Below are 12,642 nucleotides of genomic sequence, written 5' to 3'. Positions count from 1 at the left end.
TACCATGGCTCTGAGATTAACCTTTCCTGTTTGCTTGTGCCTGACCTCAAAGCATCCTAAATTACTCAAAGCAATTCTGATGGCTTTAATTTATGAGAACACCTTCAAATGTTCATCTTTTAAATCCTGCGCAACAGTAGCTCCTTTTTAATCTTAGCTGATAACTCTGATTAAGCACATCCAAAGGCTGATTACTCCCCCTGCGGTTAATGCCAGTGTCAACGCTAACTACTTATTTCACAGCGGGAATTGCCTTGGAGAGTCCATTTACATTATTTCTCAGAATTGATTTACACTGTTATTTCCTATTGATCACATAGGAAAAAGGTATAGACAGTATCCTCTGAAGGCCTGCTAAGATGTCAAATAGTGCAAGCCAAGTACATGCATTTACTCTACACTCAGCCAGTAATGCAACAATGTAAATACCTAGTTGCTTCCAAAATGTAGACATTTTTAAAAGACATTATTTACTATTGGGATTTTTAGTTATTTCATCACAAAGCCACTTGGGGATGGAATCTATGTTACCAAAAAGAGTCAAATCAAAACGAGAAAAAATGAAAGAACATAATCTAAGTGTAGGTTATATGTGTACCATGTGGACAAATTAAGCCAACTGTGCCCCTGTGCTCTCTTACAGTGCTAGAATCTTTGAGCAAGCAGCGTGCTGGGTGACAGGGTAACAGAGATGCTACCACAAGAGGCAGCAGTCCTAGCTCTGCAGATTTCTGGAATCATGTAGGCTTATCTGGAGTGTTCTCTTGGTTGGTTTCTAGCAGTGCAACTACGACAATAACAAAGACAATCCTTTCATTAATTCCTCTAGTAAATATGTACTGAAAGCCTCCAACTCTGAACTGGCTATTATGTTAGATCCTAAGGATTCTAGGGGTGAATGAGACTGATGTGACTTCTGCTCTCCTTAAACTGTTATCCTGTTTGAGAAGACGGGCAATAAGCAAGTAAACAAACAAATATAGATACCATCACTAAGTGTGTAAATGCCACAAAGGAAAGGAAGAGCATGTCAGAAGACTCTTCAAAGAAAGCCCTAATCTGTGACCCAAAAGGATGTCTGTGTTATGCGCTGGGCGAGGAATCAAAAGGCAAGGGTTCTGCCCTGAATTACACCACTGTCTAGGTCATGGTTCTCACACTGAAACATGTGAGAGCTTGTTCAACCACAGCATTTCTGATTCAGTAGGTCTGGGGTGGGGCACCAGAGTCTACATCTCTAACCAATTCCCAGGAGATGTTGCTGCCGCTTCTCCAGGTAGCCCATTATGAGAACCTTCTGTCCTTCTCACTTTCCACACTCATCATGAGGATCACTAAGGAGATAAACTATACAAAACCCCTTAATATAAATGAAAGGGGTGGTGACTATAAAGAAATAGATTCAGATAGAAATTAAATTCCTAAAGCACTTAAGGGAAATGAGCCAATCAGAGTTGATTTTAGGAGGAAAACTCTCATCTCTCTCTTCAGGAAGGAAGGTGATTTTATGTTCTTCAAAAGCCATTTTTCTCTTGATGGAATGTAAGTCATTTAATTTTGGAAGGGGCTCATGAGGGCCCTCAGGTTTCCATCAGAGACTGGCAGTCACACGCTTAGCAGCATGCCCTCTCCACTGCCTTCACAATCAGACACCTGCTGGCGGAGCCACGGTGGCTGAAATCAGGTCATGTTTTGCAGTGTTTTGCAGAGTACTAACTCAAAGCCATCTTATGAGTTACCTACTCTAGAAACTGAATCTCCTCAGGACTACAGGCTCCCTTTCAGTACAGTGACTAACACCACTGGAGGAAGCAAGGAATAAAGATGTATCGCCTAACACTCTGGTGGTTTGAATTCACTCTCCCTTCAGGGACTTGACTTATTCATTTTCCAATTCGGACCCTGTTGAGAAAAATGACTATTTTTTCCCAGGCGTTTTTTTCCTCAAGGTGGTCTTATAATCTGAAAGATTTAAAAGGCTTCAGATCATCCTCCCAAAGTGATGTTCTGTTGAGGCAACAGAAGCAAGGACTGTCCCAAGAAAGAGATGGCAGGTATTTTAATCTCACTTTTGTCAATAGTGATCTGAGTAAGTCACATACATTCATTAAAATTCAATAAATATTTAACCTCTATAAATCTCAGCTTCCTCCTTTATAAAAAGTAAGGATTGTCACAGACCAGTTGTTGGCAAACTTTTTCAGCAAAGGGCCAGATAGTCATGTTTCAGGCTCGTGGCCATACAATCCTGGTTGCAACCATTCAATTCTGTCACATCAAAGTAGCCATAGACAATATGTAAACAAATGGGCCCGGCTGCATTCTGATAAATTTTTATTTACAAAAACAGGCAGCAGGCCTGGCCAACACTTGTCACGGACTCTCTCCCTATCTCAGGAAAACTTACTTGGTCACTGCCGTGTCTCTAATACAGACTTAGTTTGTTATTGCAAGCAACAGGTTTAATCTCTCTGTACCTGAATTTCTCTCTGTGTTGGAAGAAGATATTGCCATGTCAGTTCCTCATAGAAATTTCAAAAGGACTAATGAGCTAATGTCTCAAAGTACTACGATTTCTTGATGAAGGGCACAAGAGAAGTACTAATTATTATCAACAGTACCTTTTAAGCTACTATCGTCTGATTATTATTGCACCTGGGAATAAAATAAGGATTCTGATTCCCACCACTCTATGATATTCAAACATGTTATGCTACGGTCTCTCACCCTAGAGTTTCCTTTCAAATGATTAATAAAAAACTGTGAGTTGGATGCTAATATTACCCTTTGAGGTCTTACAAAGATTAAATAGAAGGAATAAAAGAAACAGGTTCCACCATTTTATATACACAAATTTAACATATTTTGCACTTATCTTTGATGATTATTCAGCCCTAAAGCCTAAAAGTGGAGCATTCTCAAGAAACAGAATAGACATGTGAGCTATGCTGAAAATCATTAAGTAAAGTTGATATGGCTTCTTTATTTTTATTTGTTCACTTTTAGGAGAAGGTCCATTAAGAGTAAATTTCTTAAAATGATACAAATGAACTTATCTGCAAAACAGAAATAGACTCAGAGACATAGAAAACAAACTTATGGTTACCAAAGGGGAAAGGGCGGCAGGGTGGGGGGCAGTGATAAACTAGGAGTTTGGGGTTAACAGATACACATTACTGTATATAAAATACACGACAAGGACCTACTGTATAGCACAGGGAACTATAGTCAATATCTTGTAATACCCTATAATGGAAAAGAATCTGAAAAAGAATATATATATATATATAAAAAACTGAATAACTGAATCACTTTGCTGTACACCTGAAACTAAGGCAACATTGTAAATCAACTATATTTCAATTTAAAAAAAGAGTAAATTTCTTAGACAAGAGACTTTGGAATTAGATGTATGTTAAAATATGATTTAAAAAACACAATGGGGGATTTCCCTGGTGGCGCAGTGGTTAAGAATCCACCTGCCAATGCAGGGGACAGGGGTTCGAGCCCTGGTCTGGGAAGATCCCACATGCCGCGGAGCAGCTAAGCCCACGCGCCACAACTACTGAGCCTGTGCTCTAGAGCCCGCGAGCCACAACTACTGAGCCCACATGCTGCAACTACTGAAGCCCGTGTGCCTAGAGCCCGTGCTCCGCAACAAGAGAAGCCACCGCAATGAGAAGCCTGTGCACCACAACAAAGAGTAGCCCCCGCTCGCCACAACTAGAGAAAGCCTGCACTCAGCAACGAAGACCCAATGCAGCCAAAAAATAAAAAAAAATAAAATTTAAAAAATAAAAAATAAAAAAATAAAAAACACAATGGATATCTATCACTGATTTCATAATTTCTTAGAAATATTAATATACGTTTTTTACACCCCCCCGCCAGCAATTATCAACTAATCTCCACCTTTAACAACTAATTCATTTGATAGATATTTCTCTAGTATCCATTATAAACAAGGGACTTCTAGAAAGGTGGAAAGTTTGCATATATAACAATAAAACGTAGCAAGTAAAAAGGGCCCTCAGCACGTTAACATGCAGTTTTCTGGATTTTGAGAAAAAAGAAGGCACTTTTAGTTGAGTTGTTTTATGGCAGAAGTGATATTTAAGCTGAGTCTGGAAGACAAGTAGAAAGGAAGAAAGGCAGAATTTTCTAGAAAGCCCCCAATACAGAGCCCATGTACAGACATGCCATTCTGAGCAATTCAGATCATATTATAGGTTGTACGTAGCTCAAGACAGAACAGTAAATCATGGAAGACCAAAGATAATCAGGTTAACAAGTCTGTGTTTGAGGAAAAACCCACTGAAGGATTTGGAGAGGAGTAGAGTTAGATTTTATTCATTATTCGACAAATATTTTTTGAACCCCTGTTAATGTGTCAAGCATTTTTCTAAGCTGTATGGATACAACAATAAATGAAAAAGATGCAGAAAAAAAGCTCTGCCCTCATTCTGGTATGGGGAGATAGACAATAAACAAAATAAGTAAGTAAATGATACAGTGTATTTGAATGTTAAATGTTATAGATAAGCAATTATAAATAAAGCAGAGAAGCAATTAAAAATAGGTTGGGGGCTTCCCTGGTGGCGCAGTGGTTGAGAATCTGCCTGCCAATGCAGGGAACATGGGTTCGAGCCCTGGTATGGGAAGATCCCACATGCCGCGGAGCAACTAAGCCCGTGAGCCACAACTACTGAGCCTGCGCGTCTGGAGCCTGTGCTCCGCAACAAGAGAGGCCGCGACAGTGAAAGGCCCGTGCATCGCGATGAAGAGTGGCCCCCGCTCGCCACAACTAGAGAAAGCCCTCGCTCAGAAACGAAGACCCAACACAGCCAAAAATAAATAAATAAATAAATTAATTAATTAAAAAAAAATAGGTTGGTTAGGATGACACCTGAGGTGACATCTGAGCAAGGATTTGAAGTACAGTAGCTGAGGGAGCAAACCACGCAAGTGTCTGGAAGACTAGAATTCCAGGCAGAGGGAACACTAATGCAAAGGCATTAAAGACCCAGCAAAGCAGCCCGTGTGAGTGAGGGAGAGGACAGAAGGAGGTAGAGAGGGTCACACGTCTAGAGGCTTGTGGACAATTACAGGGACTCTGGATTTAAGAATATTAATCTACAGGACTGGGCAGAGTGGAGTGAAGGAGGGAAAGAATTAGAAGTAGAAGCAACAGGCAAAAATCTATTTGCCAGGTGAAAATGTCTGAAACAATTCATTTGATCACTCATTCATTAATTCAGCACATATGCTAGATATTGACATTAGGATCGTGACTGAGATAGACAAGCCTCACCCACATGAAGCTGACCCTCTGGTAGAATGATGAGAGCATGAATAGAAACATCCAACAGGTTGACAAGCTTCTAAAAATCTATAGAAATCTAAATTTTATTATGAATCAAAAAAAAAAATCTAATATTGTAAAAGAGAACAAACCAAAAGATCAAATTGTATAAACAGTCCTTAGTCCACTTTCTAAGTCATTTCTTTACCAACAGCCTTCAGTGAAATATTGGCCAATATTCTTTCCACTCCTAAGAATACTTCTGAAAAGAATGATCGGCTCTTCCACATCAAAAGACATCATTCAAAATATCCGAGCAGTGAAGAAACACTAAATCTTTGAGGCTTATCATTCCACTGATCATGATGAATCACAGAATACAGACTCTAAGGATAAGTAATTCAAATACAAGCATTTATGAATAAATTAATTTAGCAAGCATGAAAGAAGCAAAGACCAGTCCAAAATTACCAAGTTTGTCTGTAACCCAGACAACAGCATTTTCCAAACAAATTGCTGATGTGCAAAGATATTATCACTGGTGACTGGATGGCTGGCTTTAGTACCTTAAATGATAAAACCGCTGTCACAGAGGACAAATAGGAACTAGATTCTGCTGTCAAACTGTCATGGAATTATTAAATATGGAGGGGGAAAATGACCCAAACAGTATGTAATGAGCTCCCTTTTCATTCTCTCTCTACAAAAGCACATCTGTGGATTGTTAATGAGTCTGAAATGGATGAACCAAATTGATGAGAAAGAAAAAGATCTCTCAGGGATAGGAAAAGGGAAAATGAACATACACAATGTTTATAAAATATAATTTAAAATACAAGGCTTTGTGAAAGTACTGTGACATACTACAAAGTGGTATGCAAAATGTAAGCTATTATTACTCATTTCTTATTGCTTTCATTGCTTTTCTTTATGTTTTAAATATAAATCATTAATCTCATTAAACATAGAGAAATACCAAGATCTATTCACAAATACTCCATGTTTGTGGCTTTCTTGAGGTGGCACTGCCGTTCTAGTCTGGGAATTTCTATCCTGCTGGATGATTTTTTTTACTAGACGTGCCCTGTGGGCTGCTGCACAGTGACTTGAATGTGTGTCATCTGATTCGGTATCTCAGCTCACACAGATTCTGTACTGAGTTCTGTGGATTGACTTTCCATGGCTACAGTCCTTGTCCCACAAAGACTCACTTGCCCCAGGATGCCCAGGAATTCCAATCATGGAATTTCTCAAGCACAGGTATAGATTGATCTTTGTACCTCAGTGCCTGATGGGGTACAAGCCTTCAACAGCCCTGAACTGAGCTGGATGACGATCAAAGGAAGCTCATACAGAGGGATGTCAAACAGGAGCAAGCGCATGAAACAAAATCATCATGGTGTCAATCCATACAGCAGAGCCACCATTTCATTTGGTCATATGTAATGATTCTGAGGTTATCTGTCTTCAGAAATTTCAGAGTTGAAAATTTTTTGATTTGTGCTTTAATTCATAAGAAAGAAAGTAGTGAATCAATAGCAGACTAGGTTTAAGGACAGACACCTTAAATCTGAAAATCACCAATAATCTGCTTGTCCTCAGCGTGGAATCTGTCAACTATTATATATCACAGAGGTAGTATGGTGGTAAGAAGGAAGAATGACCAATCTTGGTAAACATGGAGCCATATAATCCTGGCAAGGGAAACCACCTTTAACACTCAGCGCCTCTGAGTCAGAGGGAGAGGTGCTCTAATCACCATTACACACAAAGGACTTTATTTGATGTAAATATATATTCCAAGTAGGACTGAGGGCCATTTGGCCCATGATTTGACTCTTTCACACAAGGTAAAAACACTAACAAGAAAAGAAAAATGAGAAGTCATTAAAGGAAAAATTAAACAGTATATAGCTGATATACTTTCAGTTGCAACACACCGTGAGGTATACAGAATGCAGTATTATAATGTTACAAAGCAAAATACCATTTTAATATATTACTGTTTACTAAAAATCTTCAAATGTAAACACACTTTAAAATAGAACACACTATCTCTCCACTCACACATACCCATGAGAAATTCATTTTTATACAACTTCTCTATACAGAGCCCAAAGATTGTGTCATAATTTTTTAGTCACATATTCTCCACTACTAAAACAGAAAAAACAAATCAGCTTCACTTTTACAAAAAATATATTCACCAGGAGGTATCATATAAGGCAGGTGAATGGAATAAACAACTAATTGGCTTCCCAATTTCCAGATCAATGCATGACTTAATGGTGCAATGAAACCCTCTACCTCCACCGCCCAACCCCAGAAGATTATGTGATAAAAAAAATCTGTGCCTTTAACCAGCTTCTCTTTCAGTATTTTTACTCCAGATCACCCCACCCAGTTGGCTAAACGACTAAGCAACAAGGTCAATCAAATGCAATACTTCTCTCCATTCAAATATAATGGAAAACTTGACCATTCCACATTCAAAGAGCAAATACATTCTCACTCTGACAACCACATTCCAATGGCTTTTCCTGAAAGCCAAGTGTGACAGATGCCTCGGCTGTAATTGCCAATCAGCCTTTACATGGCAGCTGAAAACACAATACATCACACTTTGATCTCCTTTGCTCTAAACACATCCACAATCAAGAAACCTGAACAAGAAATAAGAAATTGGCATCATTTCTAGAAGCTGTCACTCCACGGCACTTAAATACTATAAGGTATATTTTGCTCATATTTTTATTTCTCTGTTTCAGAGACCCTCTGTCAAAGATCCGAGCAAAAATCACCTACAATTAAACATCGCACATTTATATATTTGGAGACGTATTTGGAAAACACATTTCATTACCATGTACAAAATCTTAATAAAAGCACATTTAATTAAATACCACCGCTACCACTTCCTCTTCCAGTTACCTGCTTGAGGACTAAAACAAGGTAAGAGTGCTCATCTGATTTTGAAAGTGTTCAAAAGAGCTGTACTCACATTTTGCAGGCAGGTCATAGCCACACGTGATTTTTGCATGTCCAGTTTCACAGCCGTTCAGGTTGCGACATTCAGCGAGCAAACAGGGGCCAGCTGCTCTGTGAATACAGCCATCCACTGGAGGAGAAAGAAAAAAGTTAGCCCATATTTGGCTTTTCGGAAACAAATGCAAAACTTGGGATAGGGAAAGAAAAGGAACTCAAGTTTTTCCTCTTAGAAATCACCATAGTCCCATGGAAGAAAATCCATGGTATTCAACCCCTTAAACATGGTTTTCTTCTCTCTTTCTCTCTCTCTCCCTTTGGTTTGTGTGGTGAGCAGGAGAAGGGTTACAGAAACAGTGTGCAGCTAAATGTTAAACAACAGAGGTTCCTCAACAGAGGTGAGGGAGCCCTGATTTGTAGCCTTTTCCAACTTCAATTGGGTAAATATTTCCACCATGTCTATTTCAAGCTATCAACACAGAATTGGGAAGAAATGCTAACAATTCTATGTCCGAGGTGGTAAGGGTTGCCTCTGACACACCACAGGTTATAGAAGAAAGAAACGTCGAGAAGCAAGTGAGAAAGGCACTCTAGAACATCTGCAGTCACTGCAAAACTGAGAGTGAAGCTGTCAAAGTCAGAACCAGACCTCTAAGTTCCTCCGCCCTCAGCGGCACGACACAAATGCAGTAGGTGTCTGCAGGGTATCTGACCTGGGGCTAGATGAGGGGTGAGGTTAGCTTAGGTCTTGAAAAACACCCGGAAGACCACCCCTCACTCACTTGTCATGGATGAAAACAGAACCTCCACCGCTCCTGCTCCAGCTCTGCTAACCGAGCATGCTCTGCCTCTCCCCAGCCCAGGGTCTCATCAGCCCTCTGGCTCTCATCCCTGCCCCCACCTCAAGTCTGCCCTTCACGGTGAGAATCACTTTTTGAAAATGCACACCTGATGCCGCTGGAAATTAAAACTTTATTTGACTAGATTGGGGGCGAGCACACAGCTGGAGGGCTACAAGACCACATGCACATAATTAGTAGTTACTGAATGAGCCCTTGGACAGAGAAGAAATGCAAGACTCTGAAACAAAGGGTTAGAAGACAGAAGGAGAGAGTAATAGTAATCTGGGCTGTGAAAACAGACCAAGATATTAGCAGTCTGAAGACCTCCCCCTCTCTCCACAGTCCACAACACCATGTAATTGATCACTATTTTATTATTATTATTATTATTAATTTTGTGAGAAAGCTGGATAATGAGTGGGAAGTTGTCACTGAGGGACATGTAACCTGTCTAATGGCCTCTGCTACCACCAACTGGCGTGGAAACATCACTTTTGATGTTTCCTAGGTTTCCCAGGTTTCCTAGGGAAACAAGCTCATCTGGGCTTTACTACATCACCATTTGCATACCTGTAAAATTTGAGAATAAACCTGGGCCTCAAAGACCCTCACAACAAAATGAATTCATTCCAGACTACTCTAGACTACAGTATTTCTGAAAACCTAGGTTGAAATCCAGACTCTACCTTTACCAGCCATCTGCTGCTCAAGCCCCAGTTGCCTTAGAAATTACTGTCAATAATGGCTGTACTAACAGGGTTATGCGTGGAATCTGAATAGTATAATGCCTGAGAAGCACCAGCAAAGTGTTGAATACAATGTCATGTGCCCCACTGAGGGTAGATATTATCTTAAACTCCTTAGATGAAAGTTTTGTGTAAATTTTAAAGTAACTATTTTTCTTATATAAAAATGAAAAAATATAGAGAAGCAAGAAGAATATGAAAACTACCATTTGCCCTCCCACCTAGAGAATTCTCCAACATTCTGATGTTCACTCTTTCACTGGTTATACACACACACACTCACACATATAATTTTTCTTTCACAAAAATGGTTGATAAATTTTGTTCACTCTTTCACATAGCAATTTTACTTTGTGAACTATTATGTAATTGTTAAAAAGAATAGGCCAAATTTATATGTAAATAGAGTCAGTACTAAATATGAAAAGATTTCTAAGTGAAATGCCAGGTTTAAAATATATATAATATATATGTATACATATTATATATATTTTTTATGTAGAGTCACAATTTTGTTTACAGTTATACACATACACACTTACACACATATACATGTATGTGTACTGGAAAGATAGGCACCAAAACATAAAAAGTGATTATAGGATGGGAAACAGAAGGTGAAACTGTTAAGAAAAAAAATTAGGTCCTAATTTCTCTGTTTAAATTTTTTTACAAGAGCATCAAGAAGAGTATTTTAAAGTGAATATTTTTTTCTTGGCAAAGAGATCATTAGTTTGAAATGGATGACTAAAATAGGATTTGATAGCATACTTAATCATATGCTGTTAAATATTGTCTGCATTATTTAGATTGCAGCCTAAGGCAGTTTGTAAATATCTAATTCTCAAAATCTTCATGGTTATACCAGCGTTCACGACTGCATTAGGGCAATGAAAGTCTAGCTGAAGAGTTATTTAATAATAATGACTACAGCTTAAATGTACTGAATGCATCCATGTGCCAGGCACTATACTGAGGACAACCGTATAAGGTACACACTAATTTTATAATCTCCATTTTATAGGAGCTTAGAAGAGGTTAGTAACTTGCCTACATTCACAAAATATTGGCAATGTGATTTCAAAACCCCGCGCCTGTCTAATGGAGCATCCCTACTCTTAACTGCTATAGCTCACTGCCTTTGGGACTTGAATCCAGGCAGCCTCACCTCAATTCTTGCATGTGGCATGTTGAACCACTATATTACATTACTTTTTAATTCCCATCAATTCTGTCTATGAGTTATAATGTACATGCAATCAAATGCACAGATTTTAAGTGCAGTTTTGATGAGTTTTAACAAATGTATATACTCACGTAGCAATGATGCCAATAAAGATACAAAGTGTCTCCATCAACTGAAAAAGTTCTTCTGTACCCTTTCCATCCAACTTCCCCTCTCACCACCCAGAGGGAGCCCATGTTCTGACTTCAGCCACCTTAGCTAAGTTTTGCCTATTATATAATCTCAAACTTCATATAAGAGATGGAGGATGGGGCTAGCTTCTTTTGCTCAGCATATTTTTTGAGATTCATCTGTGTTGTTGCATGTATTAATATAGTATTTCATTCCTTTTCATTCCTGAGTAATAGTCCATTGTTGAATATACCATGATTTCTTTATCCATTCATCTGTGAATGGATATTGGAGTATTTATATTGTTAGCTATTATGAATAAATCTTAACATTTATACAAATCCTTTTGTGGCCATATGTTTTCATTTCCATTGGACAAACACCTATGAGTAAAATTGCTGGGTTGGTATATGTTTTCCTTTTTAAAGAACTAACATACAGTTTTCCCAAGTGATTATACCAATTTACATATACCCCCAGCAACATATGAGAGTTCAAATTTTGGCAGTCTTTTGGTGTTGTCAGCCTATTTAATTTTAGCAATCCTAATAGACGTAAAGAGGTATCTCGTGATTTCAACTTGCATTTCCCTGGTGATTAATGGTGTTAAGTATCTTGCCAAGTGATTATTGGCCATTTATATACATTCTTTTTGGAAGTGTCTGTCCATGTCTTTTGCTAATTTTTATTGTCTTTTTTATTACTGAGTTATGTTAAATGTACTATTAGTTCCATAGAATTTTTTTTAATTTCAGATCTTTTATTTTTTCAGTTCTTGTGATTTTCATTCGGTTCTTCTTCTTACAGTTTTCATATCACTCCTGGAATTTCCTATCTCTTAACCCATTATATCCATCTTTTCATGTAAACGCATTAACAGATTTCACATAGTAATTTTAAAGTCCCCCATCTGCTAATTTCAATACCTAGGTTAGCTATGAATCTGTTTATATTGACTGATTTTCATATGACTCTGGGTCACATTTTCTCATCTCTTTGCATGTCTAATAATTGTTGATGGCATATGAACATTGTGAATATGTTGGGGAGGCTTTAGATTTTATTTTCTTTCTCCAAACGGTACTGAAATTTATCCCAGCAGGTAGTTAAATGACTGCCAGGTAATAAGGAGGCTTAGTTTTAGGCTTTGTTAAAGCTGGTCTATTTCAGTTTTTCCCTCAGTCCTTGGATGTGGTCTTTACTCCTAAAGCATGGACCTTCGGGGGTTTCAGTGGAAATCCCAAGTTGTTTGACAACTCCCTCTAATCTGTGGGAGTAAAATTCTAAACTCTATATCCCTACAGTGAGAAGATGATGAATGCTCTGCCCAGTATGTTCAGCCTTCCAGCTTTTGTTTTCTTCCTCGTCTCCATGGAGTCTTTCCCTGCACAAGCACAGCTCAAGGCTCAG

The 12,642-nt window shown here is 38.5% G+C and overlaps 1 protein-coding gene across 9 annotated transcripts in view; it reads right to left on the bottom strand.

Annotated features, from left to right (window-relative positions):
- The window catches only part of MACROD2 (mono-ADP ribosylhydrolase 2), a 1,990,905-nt gene that overhangs the window by 1,329,171 nt on the left and 649,092 nt on the right, over positions 1-12,642 (bottom strand). For all 9 annotated transcript variants that reach the window (XM_082359154.1, XM_082359151.1, XM_082359149.1 and 6 more), the window contains exon 5: positions 8,304-8,420. In XM_082359154.1, coding sequence (XP_082215280.1) covers positions 8,304-8,420 — 117 coding nt within the window. The remainder of the gene's footprint in view (positions 1-8,303; positions 8,421-12,642) is intronic.

The sequence above is a fragment of the Balaenoptera borealis genome, assembly GCF_965194805.1.
Source record: "Balaenoptera borealis genome assembly, chromosome: 16".
Classification (NCBI taxonomy): Eukaryota; Metazoa; Chordata; class Mammalia; order Artiodactyla; family Balaenopteridae; genus Balaenoptera; species Balaenoptera borealis.
This window is presented reverse-complemented; position numbering and strand designations above follow the sequence as displayed.